Here is a 27,222-nt window from a genome sequence, read left to right on the forward strand (position 1 = left end):
AGAAATTATAACAGAAAATCTGCAGCACACGTGAACAAAAAGTGAGAAGCTCTTCAGGTTCCACAGACAGACCGCCATGTTCAAACCTTTTCACCTCGGGAGAAAGCAGACCGTGATCACAGGGAGCTTTTGTTCGAAAAAAGCGAGTTGAGCCTAGCACCGTGACAGGGACGTTGGTGGGGGTTTAAAGGCGGTATGTTATACAAAGTCTTTCCCTAACTCGATACAGTCAGGTAATGGCGCTTGGCGCGTTAATGTGAGACTTAAAAAGAGGAACGGCAACCCCGATCTCAGGGTCTCTTCCCGCTCGCCCGTTGACGTTCAGCTTTAATCACGGTCTGCACGGCAACAACAACCCCGGATGGCGGAAGCGCACATGCACTGATGCACCGCATCTCATCCCACCTTTCCCGACACATGAGGTGGTGGTGGCCAAAGAGGACTTTGAACGTTTGTAATGAACTGGAAACCATTTTCAGTGAGAAATCCCAAGCCCACGAACTCGGAACACCCGACAAGCAAGGGAATCATGACGTGCATTTGCCCCCAGGGCCGCGGAGTTGGTGTAACGCTAACGACAAGATACAGAAATTCGTTGGAAAACACATCAAACCTTCAAAGACCACGAGGAACAATAACATCGACTTATCAATGCGTCCACCTTCATCGTGACGGATCATGTTCGACCTGTTTTGATTGCCTTGCTTGCCCATTTGTGCCTCTGCAGGAACCAAACCTGTCCTGTGAAGCTGAGTGTCCCGTGGGAAAGGTGAAAGGTGAAAGAAAGTGTGGGGTACATAAACACGGATCGGACCATGTAACGAAACACTGCCAGGAACCACCGATCGCGCATCGAAAAGAAGCCGAACAAGAAAGACACACCAGCTGAGGACAAGCTGGATGAAGCCATCACGGTTCTCAAACATCCCAAATTTCAGTGGGGCCAGGCAGGATGGGAAAGAGCCGCCCGACGCCAATACATTTTGTATCTGACGGCGCACTTATGAAACTTCATCTGCTTCTCCAAAAACCCCAAATTGTTCACATGACTCTCCCTCGAATGGGCGGAACGATGGCGCGGTCATATGACCGGGACCCCAAATTCGCCTGCCGTGACAAACCGACCGACTCCCGAACGAGTGTTTTGGAAATCTTTTTTGCGAAGTGGAAGGCATCAGGGCGGTGTGAAAGAAAGATGGAGAGAGGAATGCCTTCCGAATCCACCCAGCTGTCAGGGGGAAATGGCTAAAATGTTAAGTGTTATGGAGACACATCCCGCGGGCTGGTGCATACCACCATCAAGAATTCCTAAGACAAACATACAGAGTGAGTAAGTGATGAACAAATATACCTACACAACGAGATATTCCCCACGAAACGTGACATTTCGCAACCGAGAAAAGTCAGAATTGGCTTTGGGAGACATGATACGTATCAGGAGTTACGATAGTACTTCATGGCACGTACAATGCCCCGCTTACAGCAGGTACCTCACTAACACAAAGGTCTTCTTTGTATTAAAAGACATTTCCTGACCAAAATCCTCTTTCCCGATTTGTTCCTTTCCTTTCTTTCCCTTTGCAGCCTCTGACAGACTGACACTACCTAGTCGGTCCATTGAAAACACACAAAGGCTCCATGACTTCGTTTTGAGGCTGAATTGACCATGCATAGGGAAACTCGGGAACGAAGCCTTCAAAGTGGACATGTTACGAAAAGTAAGCGCTGCCCTACCCGCGGCTCGCCGCGGGTGTTGGTAATTTTTGATACGAGGTCGATCACCACGTCTGCTTACTGAAGTCTACAGATCACAACTGAAATGATTTTTAGCCCAGCCGTAAGTACCTGATGAACCAAGGGGCGACGGGGACATCCGAATCTCCAAGAACAAAAAAAAACTTTTTTTTCAGGTCAAGTGACGGATTGTAATTTTTTCCAAGATCGTCTGCCAACCTCAACCATCCAGTTGGGTGCGCCCCTGAAAAAGTTTACATCAACCGACGAACCGACGTCCGGGTTCGGATCGTTCCCTATGCCAAGCTTCCTTGCCAAGCCGGTAACTTGCTGGTTTGACCTGGGTCAGGTTGCTGAATCTGAATCTGGATCGCGGGGAAGAAACAGGGCTGGCTGGTAAAGAGTTCTTCTGCTGCTGGACTTTTCATGAAATCATGACACCGTTGGTTGTGAACAGTGGGGGGTTCCATGTGGGAGTTGTTTGTGTCATGCTGCGATGCAGCACACACACAAGCTCTGGCTAGAAGGGTTTAGACAGCAAGCAAGGAGTGGTGAGGTTGTATGGTTAACCGGTCCCAGGTTGAAACGAACTAGGTATTTCCATTCGGTTGCCATGTGTACTTGAACAACAAGCAGGGGACAGTCTGGCGGAATCTTCCGACTTCCCTTTCAACCCATAACCTTTGGTCCTTAGTTCAGCCTTGGGAGGGTTGCTAGTTCGAGACCTATCCTATCTCCTAATAAAGGCCTGGAAGCAAGGTATCAGGCTAAGTATTTTCATATCTGAAAGATAGCCAGAACAAACCCACCCCAAGTAGAAAACCCATCACCAAGCCCTCAACCCACGCCCTTCTCTCCCTTCCCCCTAACAAACATCATAACTAGGCAACCCACTCCCGGGACTCACAAACCCAACATCCCACCCCGCCTCCCCCTCTCCCACAATCGTTCCCACCTGTCCATTCTCCACGCACAGCGCCTCCAACGTATCCAGCTGGTTCCCGATGAAATCGGTGCTGGTGCTCAACGTCGAGCACAACGAGCAGAAGAAGGCTTGACAAGATCTGTAGGTAAAGACCAGACAGGCGTTGGCGGTCACCACCAGCTCTTGGTTGGAGGCGAGGACTTGGGTGGTGAGGGTTGTGCAGTCGGCGGTTGAGGGGGTGGGGTTCTGTTGTTGGATGTGGTTAGAGAGGGTTGAGAGGAAGGGGGTGGGGTGGATGGGAGTGGGAGGGACTGGGAGGCACTGGGAGGGAATGGGAGAGGGAAAGGGAAAGGGAAAGGGAAAGGGAAAGGGGGGAACGTACAGAGTTGTAGCACTCGAAGAAATCGGCTGCGGAGACTTGTCTGCGGAATTGCTTCAGAGCTTTGAAGCTTTCTCTTCGCTTAGAGAGACCGGCGTCGATGTACTGATCGGGAAGCTTCTTGAGGGTGACGGTAGACCGCTGGAGGGTGGCCTCGTCGGTTGAGGTCTTGTAGTCGGCTGGGCTATTGGCGGGTTTCGACGATGGATGGGAGACATAAGGGTCGGAGAACTTGCCAGGTCGATAAGTCTGTTTGCGAGGGAGCTTGGCGGCGCGGTTGTTGAGGTTGATGGTTTCGCCGGCCACGGCCAGGCCGACGAGGAAGGTGAAGAGGAGGATGAGCTTCATGGTGCTGTCTTGTGTCGGAGTGGTCGTTGCTTGTGCTGCTTTTTTGTGATCTAGTAGACAGACCGCTGTGGTTGTTCTGTCGATGAGGATTCCGGGGTGAAGAACACCTGAGCTCTTATACTTGCCTCCGTCCTTCTCTTCCTCTCATTGTCCCTCGACTTCAAGTCTCACGGACTGGCATCCTTAGACCAGGTCTTGACCTGCCTCTGGTACGTTACCTTAGCGCACCATGTCGTTCTTGGTCGAAGTCATCCTCGATATTGCGGCTGACCGTAGGACCTCAAGTCCGGTACAGGGAATCTGGACGTCGGTCATGAGCATCATTTCCCATAGATCCAATACGCAGCTTCAACACCATCACGTCCATGAGGAGCTGCCTGTTAAGGACTGCTCGTGGCGCTTTTGAAGCCAATAATACCACCCCGACCGGCTTGAGCCGTGTCTACGCCTCCTGGGGCGCCACTTGGCAGCAGAAAGACGGGGAAGTGAGACACGGTGTGCGTCGAATCCATCAAGAAGGTAGTTTCTGTCCAAGAATCAGATGTTCTTGTCCGACTTTTTGTTATGGGATGCCCTGAGTTGTTTCTGTGATGTCTCTTCGTGGTGTTGAGCGTGTTCTAATGACGTCGTATATGAGGACCTTGCCCCAAGAGAGTGCTGAGGAATAAGGCCATGGGACCAGATTATATTATGAAAATCAACTGCCGTGCCAATGCCTTCCACCGAAACCATTCTCAGCGTAAGAAAGTGGAATGGTGCGACCCAAGGCAGCATCGAACCAAAGACTGAACCACACTTGTGATTTGACCAACTCGGTGAAAACATCATGTTTCCTGGTGAGGAAGATGCTGCTATTTTCGACGAGGTCAAGATGGCATGCCGTCAGCCTTGGGAATATGAAGGGATTCAGAATGGTTCATATAACTTTACACAACCAATGTAATGATGCGAAGATATTTATCCGTTATTTATCCTGTCATATATCGACCCAGGATCTGGGTCGGAGAGTAGCACTTCCAACCCAAGGACCTGGATTCGAAGCTGACTGGCACGCTTCAACCTCGCGTCCTGTATTCCGCATTCGGGGATCTTTCTCAGCTGATCCGCATCATTTGTCGATGCGCAGGGCAGAAGCGTGTCCGACTTCGGACTGCTGCCAGGACCTTTGAGGTCGTCCACCGGGGGAGATCTGGCAACGTCCATAGACCATCATCGACTGCCCTTTCCCAGCTCTCTACAACTTTTCTGAACCTGACCTTGAGGCAACGAGAATACCGCAATTCCGGGTGATGAAGAGATACCCTGCGACATATCGAGTATCCATAGAGCAATGCTACCATTGGTGACTGAGAACCGGATTCTGTGAGCGGATTTCTAGCTCGAAAGACTCAGTAACTGCGGTTGTGTAGAGAACATCGTCTTTGTGAACGACTTTAATGGTTGTAGTAGTCGTAGTGAAACCGTGGTGATATCAAACGGAGGAAGTAGGGTGCGCATATCGGTGACCAAAATAACATGATCCAATGTTTCGAGTTCTCGACTCTCACAAGCAATTGGGGTTGGGGTTCGGGTGATCTGCAGTCAAAAGTGGGGTCAGCAATGGGACGCCTGCAGCGCACAGACCATGCTCTCACCCAAAGAAGTCGGCAGAATTGGCAAAATTTTCACCGCCTGGTGTAATCCCTGGTTATCGGACAAGCGATAAGAAAAAAATCCCCAGCGAAAGAGAAGGCAGAGGAAGGATAACAGATTCGACTGGGAACGGAGACCATTGCGACACCCTTTCCCCAGAGTATCGCAACCACCCACCAACACCAACCCCCCACGCCGTCACGATGGCTTCCGAACTCAGCAAGAAGCGCAAGCTCAAGGACGCCAAGATCGCGACCGAAGATGGTGCCGTCACCGACAAGAAGACCAAGAAGGTGAAGAAGGACAAGAAGGACAAGAAGGAGAAGAAGGCCGCCGAAGAGGTCGTCGAGGAGCAGCCCGTCGAGGAGACCACCCCCGAAGAGAACGATGTCGAGGAAGAGGAGGAACAACAAAATGGCGACGAGGCCATCCCCACCGGCAACGAGGACAAGGAGGATAGCGACGAACTCACAAAGACGAACGACTCCCTCATTGCCCCTTCCATCGCGACCAATGCCACCGACTTCTCCGAGCTCAACCTGTCCGAAAAGACCATGAAGGCCATTGCCGAGATGGGCTTCACCAAGATGACCGAGATCCAGAGGAGAGGTATCCCCCCTCTGCTCGCCGGCAAGGACGTTCTCGGTGCGGCCAAGACCGGTTCCGGCAAGACCCTCGCCTTCCTCATCCCCGCCATCGAGATGCTCAGCTCCCTGCGCTTCAAGCCGAGAAACGGTACCGGCGCCATCGTCGTCACCCCCACCCGCGAATTGGCCCTCCAGATTTTCGGTGTCGCCCGCGAGCTTATGAAGAACCACTCCCAAACATACGGCGTCGTCATCGGCGGTGCCAACCGTCGTGCCGAGGCCGAGAAGCTGGGCAAGGGCGTCAACCTGCTCATCGCCACTCCCGGTCGTCTGCTCGATCATCTGCAAAACACCCCCTTCGTCTTCAAGAACATGCGATCGCTCATCATCGACGAGGCCGACCGTATTCTCGAGATTGGTTTCGAGGACGAAATGCGCCAGATCATCAAGATCCTGCCCAAGGAGGACCGTCAGACCATGCTCTTCTCCGCCACACAAACCACCAAGGTCGAGGATCTCGCCCGTATCTCGCTCCGTCCCGGTCCCCTGTACGTCAACGTCGACGAGGAGAAGCAGTTCAGCACGGTCGAGGGTCTGGACCAGGGCTACGTCGTTGTTGACGCCGACAAGCGCTTCCTGCTCCTCTTCTCCTTCCTCAAGAAGATGCAGAAGAAGAAGGTCATTGTCTTCTTCTCGTCCTGCAACTCCGTCAAGTACTACTCCGAACTCCTCCAGTACATCGATCTCCAGGTTCTCGATCTCCACGGCAAGCAGAAGCAGCAGAAGCGCACAAACACCTTCTTCGAATTCTGCAACGCCAAGCAGGGCACCCTCATCTGCACGGACGTTGCCGCTCGTGGTCTCGACATTCCCGCTGTTGACTGGATCGTCCAGTTCGATCCTCCTGATGACCCGCGCGACTACATTCACCGCGTCGGTCGTACCGCGCGTGGTAACAACACCAAGGGCCGTTCGCTGCTCTTCCTCCAGCCTAATGAGATGGGTTTCCTCGCCCATCTCAAGGCTGCCAAGGTCCCCGTGGTGGAATATGACTTCCCCAAGAGCAAGATCTTGAACGTGCAGAGCCAGCTTGAGAAGCTGATCGGCCAGAACTACTACCTCAACCAGAGCGCCAAGGATGGTTACAGGTCGTATCTCCACGCCTATGCTTCGCACAGTTTGCGGTCGGTGTTTGACATCCATAAGCTTGATTTGGTCAAGGTGGCCAAGGTATGTTTCCTCTTCTTCCCCTTTTTGCACATCAGAACACTTAACTAACATACCAAAAACAGTCCTTCGGCTTCTCCACTCCTCCCAGGGTAGACATCACCCTGGCCTCCAGCATGTCGCGCGACAAGAAGCAGACGAGCAGGAGAGCGTACGGTAGCCAGCCGAAGCAGAACCGTCACTAAGCGGGGCGGGATTTGGTGTTCGTACGTATTGTTGGTTAGAAGTACGAAGGGGATGATTTGTCAATGTTCTCTTAGATATCCATCGGGCATTCGGTGTGGAGCATAGTGGTGTTTTCTTTTGTGTTGCTACTTGCTGTTTCTTGTTGTTCGCAAGCTGCCAAGGCGTTTTTGGTTGAAAAGTAAAACTGGAGGGGCTCAAATCAACAATTAATTCTTACTTCATGCTGCTTTCCGTTGTTGTGATATCTTGCACGCTGTGCCGTTGCTGTCACCTTGGTTAGGGCCTTTCCTTCGGTGACAGCGAACCTTTGCTCCATGACAGTAACATGGAGTAGCTACCTTTACAAGCAACGGCATCTCTCGTTTACTATGGGCCGGAAAAAACCACTGCTAACTTGCCATCTACCAGGAAAGACGAAACCATTGGGGTCTTAGTCAAAGTCGGTGTTATACGAAGATAGTATCCAGATGATAAATACCTACCTATATGCATCAATACAACACGAACCCGCGACAACGGACCTCAAGACAACTGAAGACAGTCTACTATTTCTGACACTATCTATCTGCAGCCCCAATGGACCCGACCTGACTTTATTGACTAACGACAACTCCCGAGACAAGAGACTAGCCAACATTTTCGATACCACCTCCCTACCTTATCCATCCAAATCACCTCACACTTGACCCTTTTGTTGCTCCCCTGTTGACCAATCTCTTAACTCCCTTCCCTTCGTGTTCCACAGCTCAATAAAACTCCCTCCCCAAAAACCTCATCTTCCCCCTCCCCACATCAAACACCGTCAACGCATTCTGCATAAAAACATCCCCAAGGATATACGGTCCCGCCCCACCATCCGCAATCGCCGTCATGCACAGCCCCGTCAACGGATCGACCATGTCCTGGTTAATCAAGTCGACGGGGTTGATGTAAAAGGTCTTGCCGCCCAGGACCACGCCGACGCGGGGAACGATGGCGTCGCAGGAGGTGAAGTAGGCGCCGTACATCCAGAGGTAGATGGCCGGGGGGTTGAATGCTGTGTTGATTTGTTGGGCTTCGGCTGTTGTTGTTTTGAAGTGTTAGTGACTGGGGAGACATATGAAGGGGTGGTAAAAGGGGGCAAAAAGACAAGAGAAGATAAAAGGGGGTAAAAGGGGAGAAGGGGAGCAAAAGTGGAGGGGAGGAAAGGAAAGAGCAGGAAGTAGCAAGTTGAAAGCGAATATGGGAAGAAAAAAAAAAGGGACAGAAACGTAAGAGGAAGGTAAGGACCAGAGAGGAACGTACCGGATGGGAGGTAGCAGAGGGTAGTTCCGCTGTCGACGATATAAGGGAATTTTCTGGTGTTGGTGTTTGCGCCGAACTGCCACCCGTCGGGAATGACGGTGTAGAAGGAGTAATCGTAGGCGGTTTCGGGGACGTCGATCAAGTTTGTCTGTGTGTTATCCTTTAGTCAGTCATCATTACCTATTTCTCTCCCGTTTCTCTCCCCCTTTTTCCCCCTCCTTCATTTCTCGGACCAGAACACTGGACAGGTAGGTAAAACTCACAATAATCATATCCAACTCCACATCCTTCCCCTTCTCCAGCCCCTTAGCAGGCGGCAATCCACCCCAAGCCAGCAATCCCGAGCTAGCATTCCGATCAATCGTGATACTGAACAGCGGCGGCACCGAGCCCTGGTTGACCATGCTCGTGAACAACGGCGGGTAGTACAGCTGGTTGTAGGATTCATGGCCTGAACCGCCTCCTAGTCCACTTCCATCACCACCACCCTCGCCTTCTCCTCCTCCCTCACCACCTTCACCACCTTCACCACCCTCACCCTCACCACTTCCACTTCCACTTCCACTTCCCGAACCACTCCCCGGCATCCCCCCCAAATAAGCATTCGTCAAACTCGGGAACGCCAGCCCCATCAACCCACTCGTCAAATTATTCCCAAACCAAAACGTCTTCTCCGCCAACGCCACCTGCTGTTTCTTAACGGTGATGTTTCCCACAGTGATATCCGCGAACCCCATCGGGCCCGTGACGATCTCCCCGTCGCCGTACTGGATGAACATGTGCGTCTGCGGGTCCGTAGGGCCGTAGGGTTTCCAGAGGTCTTCTTCCTTTGGTGGTTGGGGGGATGGATGACTGGTAGAGGAGTTGGTGCTGTTACTGCCAGTGCCGGGGATGGGAGTGGGAGTGGGAGTGGTATGAGCGGGGGGGAGGGTGTAAGCGGGACCGAAGCCGCAGATTTCTTGAGGGACATCGTTGCCGAGGTAGTCTAAGCAGGAAAAGTTGTGGGTGATGGCCCAGGTGTCGGAGGAGCCGGTGTCTAGGAGGAGGAGTAAAGGGACCGAGTTCCAGTGCACTTCGGCGGCGTATTGGGTGCCGAAGGCGGTGGTTACTGTGACGTTTTCGTAGCCGTAGGCGGATCCTTCTTCGTCTTCTCCCTCTTCGCCGCCGCCATGGCCATCAGGGCCACCGTGGGTGCGAAGGGAGTTTTGGCGCAGACGGCGTTGGTGTTGGCCGAGGATGGAGGCGGCTGAGCGGCGGTTCACCAGGGCGGCGCGCGGGGCGTTGCTGGAGCCAGTGGAGGAGTGGGAAGAGACGCCTTGGAGGGTTTGGAAGGAGTGAGCGACGTCGAGCTTGCGGGTGTTGGGACGCGAACCGAGGACGGGCTTGGGGACGGTGTATTTGATTCCCGGGAGCTTGGGGGCCGAGTCTCTGAGGTAGCGCTCGGTGGGGGTGAGGTTTATGGAGGCGGCGGCGTGGACGAGGAGGGTGAAGGTTAGGAGGCTGTAGAGGAGGCCGTAGGCGAAGGTGCCTAGGGGTAGGTTGGGTAACATGTTGCCGGTTTTTCGTTGGGCCTGTTGTCCAGAGACAGAGAGAGGCCGGACAGACAGAGAGAGAAAGAATGAAGAAACTGGACTTGGAATAGGGGAGAAAAAGGAGGGACTGTGCCAGTTGGGTTTAGAAAAGAAGGGAAGAGAACAAGAAACGAGTGGATGTTGTCCCGGGGCGACCACAAAGATAAGGGGCAGCTCCGGATTTTGCTTCCAGGGGAAAGAAAACGAAGACCGGTCGGTGATATGTTTGACGTCTGCGGTGCTGCCCTCCCTGCCCAGTCGTGTCCGGTCCTTGGCCCTCGGTGGTGCAACTGTGAACAAGCGGAACAGGACGTTGGGAAGCAAGGTGCCGTGAGTTTGAGTAGCTCAGTCAGTCAGCTTGCAAATGAAGGACTGTGTAACTGCAACACTCGGCGGAGCTGACGGGCAAACAAACAAAAGTTTGTGAGTGTCCTGGGGGAGGCGATGACGACAAGAGAGAAGAGAAGATGATGGATGCTAATTACAGGTCAATTTCGAGGTAGTAAATATGGTGGAAGTTTGGTAGACGGAGATATTTGAGCTCAAGCCATAAGTCACAACGATGATGCCGGTAATGCTGTGTTCTCGAGTGTTGAGAAAAAGAAGTCTGACCCGCAAGCGTTCGTATGTCTTATTTAGAAACATGCCGGTATCCTAGGGAAAGTGAGAACGGACAGCTCCAGGATGACCTGGCACAGGTTCCTTCTGTCTCGGATATCAGAAAGCACTGCAACACCGTGTTCTCGAGACCTTGCTCGGTAGGTGTTTGCGAGGAAAGAAGCATCCGCAGCCGGGATCCGTAGATCCTCCGAGGCGGAGAACCCGTAAACTGTGCTGTATCTTCGGACAGGTTGATGATCTCCATATTGAAGGATTGAAGGATTGTGCTTGTATGGGTGGTCGCACCAAGCTTGATACGAAGTTCAGTAATCTGGCAGAAACCACCGAGAGGTCATCTCTGCTTCTCTTGTTATTTCCATGGCTTGTCTCGGCATCTTTGAACCCCGGACGACAGACAGTCATTCGCGAGTGTTGTCTCGTCGCCACAAACACATGAAACGTTTCTCTCGGATGGTACACCGAGAGACGGACGACGGTATTCGGGTCGTCAGTCCGCTCTGCCAGTTGCGAGAGGCATTGAAGTGTATTTTGGGTCTTGGCACCACGAACATCACAATGCACAGTACCTTCCTGTCCACATAAAGTTCGTTTACCCCCCACTCAGATCTCTTCAAGCTCGTTCAAGAAAGATCTGAAAGGGAACAATGAAGTCATTGTCCGCTGGGACGTTCTTCTTGGCAATGGTCAAGTCGGCATGGGTGACGGGCCCTGGCATGGGTGCCTGCATACGGTGGTTCGACGAAACGGCCGCAATATCTGTTGAGGGGGAAGGTTGTGCGTGGTCAGCGAGGAGTCAGATTCGAGGGATTGGCAGTTTTCTCCGGTTCCGTTGTCAAGCACGACAGCTTTTTGACAGGTGCAGATGTGGTGGCGCCGCGACTGGAGATGAAGGACAGCCGCGTGATATATAAAGCCCAAGCCAATTCCACGATCATCATCTCAGAACTCTGAAGTTGTCTCGTCGTGATTGATCTGGAAAGCTTCTAGCAGCGGCTCAGTAAAGAGCCAATTTCCTCATGTTACTGTTTACTGTAACTCGTCCCTCGATGTACCCTGGTTTGTCCACGGTGGCCGGCCGTGATGATGACCGGACCTTGACACAGGTAGATTGTGATACGGTCGAGAGGTGAGCGGGGTGAGACAGACAGGGAACCTTGTCGTCTGCTTGATCTTGCATCCGGATGCATAGGGTTACATGTAGATGAGTGTTTCCCACTTGGTGACTCTTGTGCGATCTTGCAATTCCCCAGCTGCCGTTTGGGTGCTTTGGGTTCTCCTCGTTCTAGTACTGAGGCGAGTCTGAAGAAATGATGCTTCCTAAGCAGCCTTATGCGAAAGCCATTGGCAGGCTTCTCATGGATCGTTACAGGGGAGCTGCTTTTCATGAAAGAGTCGGTTCTGGGTTTGATCAGTAAACAAGCCAAGTGAATATTTTTGTGCAAAGCGTAGTAATCATGTAATCTTCCACAGTCGTGTAACAATAGCTCCAGAAAGGAAGCTGCTCCCTGCCAAGTACTTAAGTGGGGGAGGATGAATGGCCATCTTCTCCCAGGATGTCCTGAGTTTTCTCTTCAAGGCTGTCTCGTGGTTCGTACATTGGGGAAGGGTCCGAAGTCGTTCAATAGCTGTTCCCCCAAGCCGGGTGAAGCCGGTCGAAAGGGGCGGAAATGACAGCTGTCGATGGAATCCATCATGTATACCGTCCACGAAAGCAGTTGAAGTCTGTTGTTGGAGACCAGACTGGAACCATTCCGCGCGAGTGTCGAGAGTGGCAGAGGTGACGTTGAGGATTGGGGGCATCACGTGCAGCGACACGCTTCCAAAGATCGTGACCGTGGAAACATGCTGCGCCCCGAGTTTGTGAGCTGCGCCAGTGGCAAAGATGCCGGCAGTTTATTCGCATAAGTTTAATGCAGGTACAGCTGTTGTGCACCTGGCCGCCAGGTGATTCCGTTCCGGCCGGCAATTGCTGCTTTTCCACGGGCAGGCACCAAGAATGGGCGGCCATTCATCTGAGGGTCAAAGCTCAGAGGGTCTTTGTCATTCCGCAGCGAAACAAGAGAACAGCCGACTTCTTTTGACTCCTTCAACTTCCACGCAGCGCCAACACAATCTGTCACCATCACTCATCTTCTCAACAACCATCACCTCCCTCCCCTTTCTCTGCCTTCTTCGACGTGTCCACGCGCGCGTTAAGAACTACTTCATCATCGCCGTGTGAACTATTGAGTCAACCTGATAACGCGCGACCTCTTCTGTCGGAGCTGGTGACCTGACCTGTCTGCTCTGCTCTGATCTGTGACCGTTCACTTGTTTGACTGTCAGACTTTAGGTCGTTGGGCTGACCTCAGCTGCTCAGCTACACTCGCCAAAGGCCTCTCTATCCGCATCGCGGACGTGATACGTACAGTGATCGCTCTGACTGCACTGCATCGTTGTATCGGACCGTTGAGTGAAGTGCGCTCTTGAGCAATTGTCGCTTCGATCACCTTGGTCAATCGGTAGAGGTATCGTCATCGTCATCGTCACCTTTACTGTCTGTCTTGTTGTCCACTTGACTGCCTGCCTGCCGGGCCGTTGAACATTGCAACTGAACAGTCCACTGAAATCTCAGGTACAAGGCCCCTGGTCAGACCCTAAAAACTGCCATCCTAGCGCGCACCTGCCACCACTGTTCGTCAGTGCCACGGGCAAAAACACAGCACACCAACCGACCCTTCACTCAGCGTCCGGGCGGTCTGCCAAGGTCTCTCCGCCTGCCGCTTATTTTTCACAAGTCCCCGCTATTATTTTTTCGCATCTCTCCATTCCAGAGACCGACCGACTTCGACTTCCGATCAGGTCCAATTTTGACAGGCGGCCGCTCTCTCTCCAGTCGCATCTCCTTTTCAACCTCAGAATCAATCATCCATTCAACAATCATTTCCGCCTGTCGCTTGACATTCTTTGTTGCGCGCTTGCTTTCCGACCAGCAGCATTTTCACCGCTTGTCTTGACCTGCGTCATCACCAACATCACCACCAGTATCACCAAGCACATCGCCGCATCCGCAGGTATTCGCAATCACAATGGCGGCTCCTCAGCAACCCGATATCAACTCGATATTGCAGCTCCTAAGTATGCCTCCCTCTCTCTTACCCCCATAAATAGCCTGCTGCCGCGCGCGCGATTCACAGTGTTCTGACCATATTCTCAGATGCTACTCAGCGTCCTGCTACTTCGACTCCTACCCAGAGCCAACCTGGCCTCCCAGCTCCGGCCCAGCCTCCCATGCCGCCAGCTGGCTACGCCCATCCTCCTCAACAACCACCCGCCTACCCTCCTCAACAGCCCCAATACCAACAGGCTCCCGGATACTATCCTCCGCCTGCCGCGAGTGGAGGCATCGATCTGAGCGCGGTGCGCCCCGTTAACTCTGGCACCGTTGACATTCAGGATGCCGTAGCCAAGGCCAGGGCTATGGCCGCTGAGAACGGTCTCGTTCCCTACGAACAATCTGCTAGACCCTACCCTCCCCACGACTCGCGCCCCCACGATTCTCGTGCTCTCGACAACCGCCCCTACCAGCGCGCTCGCTCTAGGAGCCCCCGCGGCCGCGAATCGTACCGCGACAACGTCAACCCCTACCGCGATGAGAGAAGAGGCGGTGATCACGGCCACCACGGTGGTCAGTCGCGTGACTACGGACGTGAACGCTCCTTCTCTCCTGGCCGTGGACGTCAAGGTTTCTCCCCCCGTGGAGGCCATGGTGGTCGCGATCGCTCACCGCTTAGGGGCAAGGAAGGGGATACCGAGACCATCCAGATAGAGTCTAGCCTCGTTGGACTTATCATCGGCCGTCAAGGCGAGAACCTCCGTCGCGTTGAAGGCGAGAGCCGCTGCAGAGTTCAGTTTGTTCCCCCGTCGAGCCCCACTGAGCAATACCGCCCATGCAAAATTACCGGTCCCCGTGCCCAGCGTGATGAGGCCAAGGAAATGATCAACCGCATCATTCGCGACAGTGGAATGAGGGGAAGCGCCCCGGCTGACAGGCCTGCTCCCCGTGACACCGGCCGTGGTGGCTCTGCCGCCCCGCCTCCTCTCAAGGAGGGTGAGGACAGCCTTCAGATCATGGTTCCCGATAGGACCGTCGGTCTCATTATCGGTCGTGGTGGAGAGACTATCCGCGACTTGCAGGAGCGCAGCGGTTGCCACATCAACATCGTCGGAGAGAACAAGAGCGTTAACGGCCTTCGTCCTGTGAACCTTATTGGTACCCCCGCCGCAGCCAAGACTGCTAAGGAGTTGATCCTCGAAATCGTCGATAGCGATAGCCGCAACGCTAGCAACCCTGGCGGCAACCGTCCTCCCCGCAACGACAACATGGGCGGTGGCGGCGGTGGTGGATACGACAAGCAGAACGATTCCATCTTCGTCCCTTCTGAGGCCGTTGGCATGATCATCGGCAAGGGCGGCGAGACTATCCGTGAGATGCAGAACACCACCGGCTGCAAGATCAACGTTTCGCAATCGTCTGGTGCTGGTGAGACCGAGCGCGAGATTGGCTTGGTTGGCACCCGCGAGGCCATTAACCGTGCCAAGCGTGCCATCGAAGACAAGGTCGACGCGGCTGTACGTATTAACCCCCTTTCTTCACTTGCAACAACTTACTAACACGGCGACAGAAGCAAAAGAGTTCGGGCGGTGCCCCTCCTCGTCGCGGCCAGCATCGCGATTATGATAACCCCAACTATGGTCAGCCTTCTAACAACAACAGTGTTCCCCAACAAAATTTGCCAGCAGGTAACGCCGCGGCTCCTGCTGGAGCCGGTGCGCAAGGTGATCCCTATGCCATGTGTATGTGTTCCTCCTTTCTTGATACTCCTGGACACCCACTAACTCGCAAATAGACGGCGGTTATGACAACTATGTTGCTTTGTGGTGGCAGTCCCAGCTTGCCGCTGCTCAGGGTCAAGGTGCTGCCGGCCAGGCCCCTGGCACGTCGTAAACTTCGCCATGATGATGCCGGACTTATGATGCGCATGCCATGCCATTGATTCTCGCCCATGTCTCCTGGCACGTTTTGACATTGCCGCTACTGCTACTTGCTGCTGCTTGTCTCGTTGACCATGCTGCGCGTTGATGTCTCGATCATGACGACCATCATATTCCATGTCTTAGCATGGAAAAGTGAGAGCGCTTACCTTTTTCTCGGCATCTCAGCGTATAACTGGCAGAAGACGAACTCCAGTTGTGTTCAATGATTGTACGATTACGACTCTATCTCGGGTGGCCGACTCCCTACGGCACATTTCACGACATGATGGCTCTCTTACAAGCGCGTGGCAAACGCTTCGGCCCGGTTCATATCCATCGTCTTCATGACCGGGTTGCTCCATATTTCTGCGATCTAGCATGCACCTCTGTCTGATGCACAAAGCTAGCTACCTATTGAAGAACCCCCTCCCAAGCGATCGAATGCAGATGCATCTTGCAGTGGTTGGCTCACTGCAAGACAAACGGTCCAAATGGTTGGGTAACCTCATGATACGATCCACCAATAGGCTTGACTGTTGCGTACACACTCCGCCAGGCTGCTTGATATGAGACCCGGAGCAACGAACGGACTGCAGACTTTTGTTGTCCTTGGATACATGGAGACCTCATTGCAATTTTTGCATGACTGCCACGAGCATGCCGTTGATGTCTATGATCATGATGAGAATCATGCTCAAGAGAGGATCTACCAAGCGGACACATGGTGAGCTAGACAAACCAAGCCATCAGCGACATGTCTCATGTCGTCTTTTTTTCTTACTCTCTTCTTCGAGCTTGTTTATGCCTTATTTGCATACGTTTTACATGAGAACTAAAACTCCCATCACTTTTTACACAAAGCAAAATGATGGACGATCTGAAGTTTGGCTTTGGATCAGCGGAGTGGATGATTACCAAAAAAAGGGGTGGTCGTCATTGACAACTGGATGGATGGATGGGTTAATGACGGACCGCTGACGGTCCGAGACGACATGCACATATGTATACTAGAGGAACAAAGGGAAACCAGGAAGGCGTTACATGGCAAAGCAAAAACTTTGTTCAAGTCATGCGTTTGGTTGATGTCTGGTGTGGCTGTTGAGTGTGATGTTGATTGTGATTCCCATATGTGACAGGAGCCATCCTCAGAGTATTTAGTTGGGCATGGCACGCCTTTTCCTCTTCCATCAAGCAAGTTGCCAAGTACCTGTAAGCATTTTCCCTGCCATAAAAGCCACCTCGTCTCATGATTCCCATCCCAATTCCCATCTCGGCGGGTGCGGTAGAAGTTCATGCTCCTGACTTGCTCCGTACTCGAATTTCCTGACCGCGATGCATGTGACGCTTGCAGGACGTTTCCAACTTGAATGCACCGGAGCTGCAAAATTTGGCTACTTTGCTACTCGGTATGTACCAAGAGACGCATGTCGGGTCCGCGAGCCCAGTCGAGCTGCATTCCATTTCCTTTATGTCCGCCATATCCGCTAAGCGCCAGGGAGCTGAGCTGGTTGGACTGTAGGTATTTGATCTGATATGCCGGGCATTAGGTATCATTGTAAACGCAGGCATTGGACTACGTGTCGTTAAAGGAAAGTATTGTGGATTTGAAATCGGAGCCAGTCCGGCGGTAACAAGGACATATAGTTAAAGCTGAGGTGTTAGGTGAGCTGTTTATGATGCATACCTCGACATCTAGAACTTCATGAAGCTGAGAACTGAGAGATGGAGATGGAGATATGAATTGGGAGATATCATGTCGAGCTCGTGAGCCACTCGGCTGGTGTTGGGTGAGTTTGAGATTTCTGGGAAGACTCCGGTCACTGCAGCCAGTGATGAAGGAGGACTACTGGCTTTTCGGACGGCATCGACTGCTGCTTCGATGATGCGGGTGTACCGGATCAAAGAATTTCTCGTGTGGCATGTCAGGAAGATGCACCCAGCCTAAGAGGGCGGAAGAGTCATAGAGGCAGTGCGTCCCATTGACCTGGGTCATCTACATCCTGCATACTATGTGCATCTACAGCATGCGACTCCATATCAGACCTGTTGTAGGCTGTAGACATACCGGTCAAAAGTGGGCAATGCCAAAACTCCGAAGTTAGCAATCCAGAATATCGAGAAAGGAGCATTCCAGAAAACACAAATGGAAAATAATGGGAGGCAATGAGCATGCGTCGGACAAATTAGAAGGCGACATGGAGCATTGCATATATCTGCGCGGAACATTATTGCTTATCATCTCCGGTATTGCGAAAATTCACACATTGCATGGGCACCATTTGCTGGAATCAGGATTTTGGAAAACCGAGCAGGGAGAAAGAAGGAGTGGAAATGGTTCTGCATACGACCGATTTGAATTTCCAAATGAGATATATCTACCTGGCCTTTGGACTTCTCCAAGTTCTTGGATTTTCTTCCTCCTCACACACAAACCATCAACCCCTTCATTCCACTATCATACAAACTCACCTCGCTCGCCCAGTCAGCAGACCAATCATCTTCACGATAATTTGACGCATCAGGTAACTACCTACAGAGAAGCTTTGGTAAGTTCCTTTTTATGTATCTCATCATCGCTCGTATGCCTCTGCTGTTCTGAACCATACATGGCGCCTAAGTTCGGACACCTTATCTTCCAAACAAAACAGGGCGCACCAACCACGACACTCTCCCAACTACATGTCTTCGCACCCCTTTGACGCATCTCGTACCTTTTTCTCCCCCTCTCGGCCATCACCATGCCCATTGTACTAACCTATAGCACAAGCTAACAAACACCTTGCACCAGACCTCGTTCGTGCTTCTCAAAGACAGCAAACCAGCTTTTCTAACCCCACAACAACCCCAACCCATGTGCGCCGAACCCACAATGTCGTTCCTCTGCGAACTCTCCTTCAACAACCCCAACGAGTACCTCTATGAGTCCGTGCGGGAGTACCGCAGACAGCTGCGGCAACGGGAGCGCGAGGAGGCGGAGTTGGACCTCCGCAGACGAGATGAGAGCAGACAGCGACAAGAGACGGCGGCCCATGAACGCGCCCGCAGGCGCGAGACCATTCAGGCCCAGGAGCAGAGGAAGCTGGACGCCCGACGGGCGGAGCAAATGGCTCGGAACGTAGCTGAGATCAAGGCTCTGATGATGGCTCGGCGACAACAACAGCAACAGCCCGTCGAGCTTGAGCTTGAGCTGCTGCCTGGAGCCCAGACCGTCCACATCGAGCAGGATACCTCTACTTCTACTACCTCTACACAGCACGAGGAGCAAGTAGAGGTAGTAGGGACAGAGAGAGGAGTGATTACTCGCCTGGGTGAGTTCTGCCTTGTTGATGGGTCCGAGGCTGAGGCTGAGGCTGAGGCTGAGGCCGAGGGTAGCGCTTCTAACGCTGGCCCTGGCCCTGGCCCAGACGAGCACTGCGTCTGTGTTCTGTTCTGAGTCATCCCGGCAGTGAGCGCAAGATGGAGTCGACTCCTGCCTGGCCTCGGAAGACCCCTCCCTCTACATACAGTTCTGCTAGTCTGGGGCAGTCGTTCACCAGCCCGTCGTTGTCGTTTATCAACATACCACAGAGATGAGAGATCCCGTCGGGAAGGCAAACACTTGATTCTGCAGATGAGAGAGGACACAGAAGGAGGGCGGAGGATGAGGAGGATTTGAGGACTCGAGGATTGAGAGATTTGGGTATTCGCGCATTCAGGACAGGAGCTTGGGAAAAAGATGGCACATGAAGCTTGGATTGAAACAAGCTAGGCGGCGTTAATCACAACAAGATTTTTTAACACTTGGGCTTCCTGCTACGCAAAAGTAGGTGATTTGATCGTTGTGCTCATGTAGTGGCTAATGTTTCGTGCCAAACGGTGAGGGAAGTGAAACAAATCGGCGTGTGTCCCGGGCCCAAATCCGGTGTGTCGTCGGGGTTTTGTACGGATGTGTGACCCCGCTACGGGCCCGCTTCGGCGGTCGTTCCGGGCCATGCGCGAGTAGATGGGAGGTATGAGCATCACGAGTGGAAAAACGTAGAACTGTGATAAGAGAATATCGTGAATAACCATTCACTTGGAGAAGTTTCTGACTGAAGAGTTCTGTTCCCGTCATAACTTGAGTTGGGTGAATGCAAGCAGAGTGTCTCGGTCGTGATGACCTTGGACAAAATGCTGAACCGTTGATGTGGGAATGGGAGAGGGTCAGGCCGCCTGGCTCTTCCAAGCGCTGAAGGTTCGTTCCTGGCCTGAGGGCTTGGCGTCGCGAGTAATTGTTAGTGCAGTACGACGTCAGCGTAGCAACCCTCGGCAAGCGGAGATAACAGATAACAAATCCAATTGAATCCAACGTCGGACTCAGACTCGCTGGTTGTTGGTTCATGATCGCAGTCCGACGGTGTTTCAATATTTTGCCAGTCAACCATATACTGAAATTGTTGAATCCGAGGAGTGATTGCGACTGCGTCACAGTAACAGATCGTGGTTGACGATATAAGTCAGGTTGGTCCCCCGCGTTTCAGTGGGTTCCGCCGGGTCACCCCGCTCCACCATTTCCGCGTCCACCAAGCAACGCATCCTCTCACCAAACAACAACACAACACAACATAACACACCAGATTCGCTCCAGAAAGGAGCCAACCCTTCGAAAAAAATGGCATCCACCGCCAAAGCAGTCACCAAAGACTCCTCCCCCCTCTCCTTCATGACCCACCTCTCTCAACACGTCTACCTCTATCGCCCCTCAACTTCCACCACGCCGTCTCCAACAACAACAACCACAACCGGCAAGCGTCCACCACCAAAACTCATCCTCCTCTACTCCTGGATGGGCGCCCGCGACCCTCACATCGCCAAGTACATCACGCCCTACCAGGCTTTATTCCCCAGCACGCCGATCCTGCTTATCAAATCGGAGATGAAGCACGTCTTTAAGCCCAAGAGCGCATGGCCGGAGATGGAGGGGGTGGTACCCGTTTTGCGAGAGATTTTCGGTTCTGAAATGCTTCAACCGGGTTCCGACAATTTTGGCAGTGTGGAAGGAGAATCGAGCACCGCGCTTGCTTCATCCACAACCAGCAACAGCATCCACCGGGAAAACGAAGAAGACCCCGACCCCGAACTCCTAATCCACCTCTTCTCCAACGGCGGATCCGCCCAACTTCTTTCGTTGCACCAGTACCTCCTCTCCCAGTCAACCCTCCGCCTCCGCCTGCCCTCGCACTTAACAATCTTTGACTCTGCGCCAGGAAAAATGGCTTACTTCCCCACCTATCTCGCCCTCAGCCACGTCCTCCTCCCTCCACCCTCCCGCGCCCGGTTTCCCCTCTGGCTATTTTCTCTTTCCACCCTCCGCCGCCTTTTTGTCGCGCCCCTAATCCATTTATGGGTCTCCCTCCTCTGGACCAGTAACTTCCTCTCCCGCCTCCTCCGTTTACGCTTCCTCGAATCTCCTTTGGGAAAATTAGCAAGGGAGCAGAATGATACGGCTCCCGACAAGGGAAGGGCGGAGAGGGAAAAGGGACGGATGTATATCTATAGTGAGGAGGATGAGTTGGTGGGGTGGAGGGATGTGGAGGGGCATATGGCTGAGGCGAAACGGAGGGGGAAGAGGGTGAGGGGGGAGAAGTTTGCGGGGACTGGGCATGTGGGGCATGCGAGGGGAGGGGGGAATGCGGAGAGGTATTGGGGGGTTGTGAATAGTTTCTGGGAGGGGGAGGGTTGGAGATGAGGCTGGGGGGGTGGATTGGACGGGACGGTGGTGGTCGCGAGGACGAGCGCATGGGCGGGTGAGAAGATGAGCAGATGGGGAGGCAGTAGGAACGATAGAGTGAGACGAGAGAAGGGCGTGGGCCGGGAAAGAGTAAGGGAAGGCGACGCCGGAGTATTGAGTTGGAAGTACATAGACGTTGAAAGATACCCTTGGATTCACGGTCTTTTGGTACCTGATAATTTGGCTCTTGGCTTATAGACAAGAGGATAGATGGTAGATTACCACAAAGCCCTTCACAATCATCTGGACCAAGATTCTGTGTGATAAACCAGCGAGCTTTCACACCCTAGGAACGGCATCAAGGAAGTTGACTACCTAGGGACGTTTTGACACATTGCCATGTGCCTACTACCTTGGTTGGGCATCCAGTGCGCTCGGCCGTCGCATGTACTTGTGCAATGTATAACTCAACAACAACATAATAGTCCAGTAACAAAAAACCAGATGTACAACAGTAGAAAAGAGAAAGGGAAAAAAACATACAACACCAGGGATTCGCTGGTCGTCACCGACCCAACTACTAGTCTGGCCCTCACTGGCTTATCTATGGGAGAGCGGACGGGATCCCGAGTTTTCCAGTGGGTATGGTCGTATGTGTATTTTCTGTGTAGTTCTTGTCCTTATAAAGAGCAGAGCGATAGGAGGCGGAAAGGTGATGGGGTATCATCAACAACCAAAACGCTGCCACGTAAAGTGCCTACTATCCGACGCTACTTGTCACCACACCAAAACGCACCCTTTGTGGATGTCGCATAGCTCCCACAGTTTAGTACCCTTTCTTCGCTCATCTATCCCGGCTTCCGATGATCTGCACCCCTTATCCAAACCATAATCAGTAGAGGGAAATACTCTGGTCCTCTTCTTGGCCCTGGCCTTGGGTTCGGTTCAACCCTTTTGTGCCGCTACCTTGCCTTGCTGCAGGCATCCATCCGCCTTTCTGAACCTCCTCATCGATCATCGATCCTGTCACGTCGGCTCCCTCCCGTCCCCGTTCTAGTCCCCGTTCTCGTCCATAGCATCATGGCAAGGGCCTCTCTGAATATCTTCGTGTTAGGCTGGGTACGATGTGCATCTGGCGTCATGGACCGTCCGACTTGTATTCGGAATACATGAAACGCGTAGAACAGTGCCAACTGCCAATCGACCCGTGTCCTTCGCTCTTTTGGCCAATGCGATTATTTGCGCATTTGTTCAATGCTATTGCGATGCCCGTTGGCCCGTTGCCGTTGTTGCTCTCTCGGCCCGCTTCCTCATAGCAAAGCATCCGGCCCGGCCATGGCGAATCCTCCAATCCATCGATCGCTCGGCCTGGTCAAGCTAGGTCCTTGGCGCGCATCTTTATCTACTGATGTGAATACAGATGCAGATGAATGATCGCCGGCGTGAGTATCGGGTTGAAGCTGCGTTAAGACCAAACGGGTTTGAGGACTGGTAGCAGGAGAGGCGATATCCATCGGCTGTCTCATCTTCGTCCTGATGCTGTCGCCAAACGACATCCGCAGCCGATAGCGATAAAGTCAACCTAACGATCATCGGCTATCGGCCCGAAACTCCGGCGCGGCGGCGTTCGCGCGGAGAAGGGCGGGTGGGCGGGGAGAGACGCGGGGGTGCGAATGGCGCAAATCATGCAAATCCGAACTGTACCGAATGCGCGACCGGTGACGGATGATGTGATGCGATGGGCTGATGGGATGGGGTTGGCATCCATGGCATCCTCGAAATTCCGGTGCGGACATTTTCGATCCGATCCGGGGTAACGAACTTTTGAGTTTTTGTTGGAGTTCCGCTTCATCGATATTTCAACCCTTCGGCGCAAGCTTTCATCGTCGCTTCATCTCTCGCGGTGACTCTCGGCGTGCTTGTGTTCGCTTGTCTCCATATCTCGTCCTAATAAAAAAAGTCTCCGAGAGCGGGGCTTTTCATGATCTCATCAAATCATTCCCCTGCCTCACTTGCTGCACTGCGACTCACACAACTCTCTGCTTCTTTCTCTTGCCCCCGTCTTCTTGTTGTTCTCCATCAGCGTGTTTCTTTCCCGCCAGTAATTTGGTGCTCGTAAAAGGTTGTTTAGTCGGATCGGTCAGCTCCCCGGGAGCAAGCTCATCCATACCATCAGCGCAGTACCCTTCATCCCTCTCGTTGTCGGCGGCGCAGGGCTCGCATTCTTGGTCGAATCGGTGCTCCTCGATTTGTACGCCGAAGGCGCATTGGCCGAATACTCCCGTGTTCTTGGCTTCGAGGCAGGAGAGCTCTTGGGAGAGGTCTTGCCAGATGAAGTGTTGAGTGCATTGGGGGCAGGTGCCGGAGAAGACGATTTGGCGGCACATGGTTGGCGGTTGTGTTCAATGTGTGTGTGTGGCTGATATGGGGATGGATCACTGAGGATGTCGAAGTATCGCAGAGTAGTTGTTGATAAGTGGTGTTTGTGAGTCAAGATGGAAGAGGGGAGATGAATCCCATATATCTTGTTGGTGTTGAAGATGGAAGGATGGTAAAGTGGAGAAGTCCGTTTCTCAAATGCCGTCGGTGGAAGGAGGAGAGGACTGAGGACTCACATGACCCGACCCTATTACTAAAGCTTCCTAACCCAAGTGGATCCGCCAAGACCGACCCTATACTATAAAAAATCTCTCAGCTGACCCTCACCCCTTTAATAATTTACGTCGCATATAATATATGCTTCTAAAGTTCCCCCGCAGAGAAAGATCCCCAATCGCTCGCAGAAGTTCCCCCGCAGAAAAAGATCTCCAATTGCTCGCAAAAGTTCACCTGTAGAGGAATAATATAAAATAATTTTATTCGTATACTTAAAGTTCCCCCGTGGGGAAATAACCTACTTGTACGAATACTTCGAGGATGATATTAGTTTGAATACTTAGTAATTTATCCCTAATTTATCCCTAAATTATATTTAATTTATCCTAGCTAAATTAAAATAAGCGTTAATACTATTATTATTATTAATACCGATACTTTAATTATAATTACTAAATTCTGTTTAATTAAATAGAATAATAAAGTATTTAATAAAATGTTAATAATATTTAAAAAAAAATAAGTAATTAATATAGCGGCTGAATTCGACGAATTGAAAGAGATTAAGGATATAACCCCTCCTAATATTCTAATACTTATTAATTTCCTAGTAAGTATCGTTAATAGATTAATGATGTATTCCGGATATATCTTATAATATTAATTATATTAAAGTTAAAATTATAGAATGAATATTTATTTTATTTAATAGTATTAATTAATATTCTAATTTTATTTAAATAATACATTATATCGTCGCTATCCTTAAATATCCCGAATCTTCTATTTATAGCGTTGCCTATATTATAGATATTAAGAGTTTAACTGAGGCCTAAGTTTAAGCCCCTTAGGAGGAAGTATATAAAATAGAATAGTTTAAATTGGATTAGTAGTATATAGAGGATAATCCCTAATTAGTTTATATTTTTATAACTTTAATATTATATAGCGAAGAAAATATTTATTAAGGATACTTTATTTAGTTATTTAAATAACGCTGTTTATTATTATATTATCTATAAATATATTAGTATTAAATATTATAAATATTTAGACTTACGAGTTTGGTAAGCGTACTAATAAAGCTCTACCGGTATAATTAATAAAGAGGTTATAAATTTCTTATTTGAAATCCGCTTCCAACTAGATAAAGTACTTTTAATTAAATACATTATTAAATATAAATATATTTTTAATTTATTCTTAATTTATCCCTAGCTCAAAGTTAATTATCTTTTATTAATACAATTCCATTTACTAATTACATATAGGCTATTAGGAAGCGTTAGGGAATAAAGGGTTGCGATAAACTGAAATCGTTATATAAATTCGTATAATTTCTTAGTAAAGTAAATTCTTATTTAAAATATTTCCCTATTAATATTCTATTTAAACCTTATTTTTATATAAATAATTAATGGTTATAATCGCTACTTCTTCAAGTATTAGAATTCGAAGCCGGGGAATAAAATATTTTTTTTCGCTAGCCTTTTTAATAACTTTATCTATATTAACGATACGTTAAATTCATTATTAAAGGGTATTTAAGAGATTCCGGACCCGATTTATTATATATTAAGACGTGTGTAGAATTAAGATTTACAATATTAAAAAAATTATATTATAATTAGTAGATCATTCTTTAATATTTTTAGGATTTATAAAAAAATTAATATTCATAAATTAGAGACCGATTACTTTTAAGGTTACGGTATTATTAATCTTCGTAAATACGGTATTATTATTAATTTTTATATCCTATACGATATTAAAATTATTTTATATATCCTTATGATTTTATATAATTACTATATTTACTTATTTCCTTTTCCTAATAAACTCCTTAAATAGATTATTAATAATTTAATACGAATATTAGAGAGAGTAGGAGATTTTAATATAATTTAAACTAAATAAATTTATAATATATTACTAATTCGTTAGGGATAAATTAGCGATCAATTTAAAGTTTTAATAACTTTAATTTATAACCCCTATTTTATTTAATCTTTTAATAAATATAGTACCGATATTATTAATTGAATCTATTCGAATTTTGATAATATTAATAAAATTCGTTTGGTAATTAAAAAATATTATACTCTTTATTAGCCTTTAGGTATTTAAAATATTTAGGTTGTAATGTACGAATATTAATTAAAATATTAAAACCTAAATATATATAAATTTATACTTTTAGGATTCTTTATAAATAAAATATTGATTTCTTTTTAATAATATATTTAGAGAGTCTTTGACGATAGGATTAATTTTATAAATATTGATTTTTTTAAAGAATAAGTTGAATTCTGTTATGGAGGCTTTATTAAATCCTTCGAATTAGATATAAATTATGGATATCTTACCAGTATAGAGAATGGGAAGGTTATTTAGGGCTTTTACTTAGAATAGTTAAAACGATGTAAACTATTAATTATTTTTAATTTATTTTCGATAGATTTTAATTCTGATAGCTATCCTTCTTATCTAGATTTTTATTAATGCTAATTCGCCGTAGATGTACGTACTTACTTTTAAAATAGCATTTAAATTTTTTAAAGAGAATTATAAATATACGGTTAAGTGGCGTGAATTATTTAGGGAAGGTCTTTATAGTATTACTATAAATTAAGATTTTAAAGTAATTATAAGTATATTAATTTAATTGAAGATTTATTTATAATATACCTTTATTAATTTATTCTTCGATTAGTATATTTCCCTATAGGGAAAAAATAGCTAACGGTAATATTATATAAATTTCAGTATTAGGAGAATTATTAATTCCGAATTAATGCGAATATTTATTTATATTTATTTAAAAAAATAGTTTATATATAATTCGAATTCACAATTTTTTTTAAAAATTAAACTGTTAATTAATTAATTATATTATTAAATTGTGTATTTAAATTATATTAATTATATATTTATATAAAATTAATTAACTTTTTATAACGAATATATTATAAATTTATTAATTTTTATTTTTCTTCTTTAAGGGGTCGTTCGGTCACTATATATAGCGTACTTCGCTTAATACCTACGAGTTTAAATATATAATATTATACTTAGTAGGTTAGGCAGTAAATAAAATTAAGGTTAGTATAAGTCGTTAAGTAAAAGAAGTTAAATTTATTTTAGATTTTTCTAAAACTTTTCTACGCTATAAATTTTATCCGATATTTTATTTATATTAGCGGAAACGTATAGTATAATACAAACCCTATAATTGCGTATTCGTATTTATAAAGTAATTGCTACGTCGCTTAAAATCTTTTTTTTTAGAAATTTCTTTTCCTTAGTTATTTTTCAATTATTTAACTATTTATTTATTTACCACCGCTTACCCTCACTATTCCTCTATTTATTAAAATGAATTAAGAATTTGTTAACGATTTATTTTCTACGATAGTATTCGCTTATAA

General features: G+C 49.1%; 7 protein-coding genes across 7 annotated transcripts; 4 read left to right on the forward strand and 3 right to left on the reverse strand.

Annotated features, from left to right (window-relative positions):
- Window positions 1-2,401: 2,401 nt before the first annotated feature.
- B0H65DRAFT_211799 (uncharacterized protein) lies at window positions 2,402-3,568 on the reverse strand. The gene is made up of 2 exons (XM_062821941.1): window positions 3,042-3,568; window positions 2,402-2,905 (listed from the first exon to the last, which is right to left on the reverse strand). The coding sequence occupies exons 1-2, from the start codon at window positions 3,384-3,386 to the stop codon at window positions 2,600-2,602; spliced, it is 651 nt and encodes a 216-aa protein (XP_062682291.1). The 5' UTR covers window positions 3,387-3,568; the 3' UTR covers window positions 2,402-2,599.
- A 1,507-nt stretch (window positions 3,569-5,075) lies between these two features.
- Window positions 5,076-7,238, forward strand: B0H65DRAFT_525770 (ATP-dependent RNA helicase has-1). Its single transcript, XM_062828842.1, has 2 exons — window positions 5,076-6,835; window positions 6,898-7,238. Exons 1-2 carry the CDS (start codon window positions 5,222-5,224, stop codon window positions 7,015-7,017), a joined length of 1,734 nt encoding a protein of 577 aa, XP_062682292.1. The 5' UTR covers window positions 5,076-5,221; the 3' UTR covers window positions 7,018-7,238.
- Window positions 7,239-7,764: 526 nt separating this feature from the next.
- Window positions 7,765-9,852, reverse strand: B0H65DRAFT_425641 (aspartic peptidase domain-containing protein; the record flags this gene model as incomplete). Its single annotated transcript, XM_062824591.1, has 3 exons — window positions 7,765-8,078; window positions 8,303-8,450; window positions 8,566-9,852. 3 exons carry the CDS (start codon window positions 9,850-9,852, stop codon window positions 7,765-7,767), a joined length of 1,749 nt encoding a protein of 582 aa, XP_062682293.1.
- Window positions 9,853-11,034: 1,182 nt separating this feature from the next.
- Window positions 11,035-11,459, forward strand: B0H65DRAFT_211837 (uncharacterized protein). Its single transcript, XM_062821942.1, has one exon. It carries the CDS (start codon window positions 11,139-11,141, stop codon window positions 11,403-11,405), a length of 267 nt encoding a protein of 88 aa, XP_062682294.1. The 5' UTR covers window positions 11,035-11,138; the 3' UTR covers window positions 11,406-11,459.
- A 1,733-nt stretch (window positions 11,460-13,192) lies between these two features.
- On the forward strand, window positions 13,193-15,607 carry B0H65DRAFT_211848 (uncharacterized protein). The gene is made up of 4 exons (XM_062821943.1): window positions 13,193-13,611; window positions 13,691-15,105; window positions 15,159-15,330; window positions 15,384-15,607. Exons 1-4 carry the CDS (start codon window positions 13,563-13,565, stop codon window positions 15,479-15,481), a joined length of 1,734 nt encoding a protein of 577 aa, XP_062682295.1. The 5' UTR covers window positions 13,193-13,562; the 3' UTR covers window positions 15,482-15,607.
- A 4,233-nt stretch (window positions 15,608-19,840) lies between these two features.
- On the forward strand, window positions 19,841-21,217 carry B0H65DRAFT_589253 (uncharacterized protein; the record flags this gene model as incomplete). The annotated part of the gene is made up of 1 exon (XM_062831026.1): window positions 19,841-21,217. Exon 1 carries the CDS (start codon window positions 20,141-20,143, stop codon window positions 21,215-21,217), a length of 1,077 nt encoding a protein of 358 aa, XP_062682296.1. The 5' UTR covers window positions 19,841-20,140.
- A 2,009-nt stretch (window positions 21,218-23,226) lies between these two features.
- B0H65DRAFT_443012 (uncharacterized protein) lies at window positions 23,227-23,586 on the reverse strand (the record flags this gene model as incomplete). The annotated part of the gene is made up of 1 exon (XM_062825608.1): window positions 23,227-23,586. One exon carries the CDS (start codon window positions 23,584-23,586, stop codon window positions 23,227-23,229), a length of 360 nt encoding a protein of 119 aa, XP_062682297.1.
- Window positions 23,587-27,222: the final 3,636 nt, after the last annotated feature.

Source organism: Neurospora tetraspora (genome assembly GCF_033439725.1).
Source record: "Neurospora tetraspora strain CBS 560.94 chromosome Unknown B0H65scaffold_4, whole genome shotgun sequence".
Lineage (NCBI taxonomy): Eukaryota > Fungi > Ascomycota > Sordariomycetes > Sordariales > Sordariaceae > Neurospora > Neurospora tetraspora.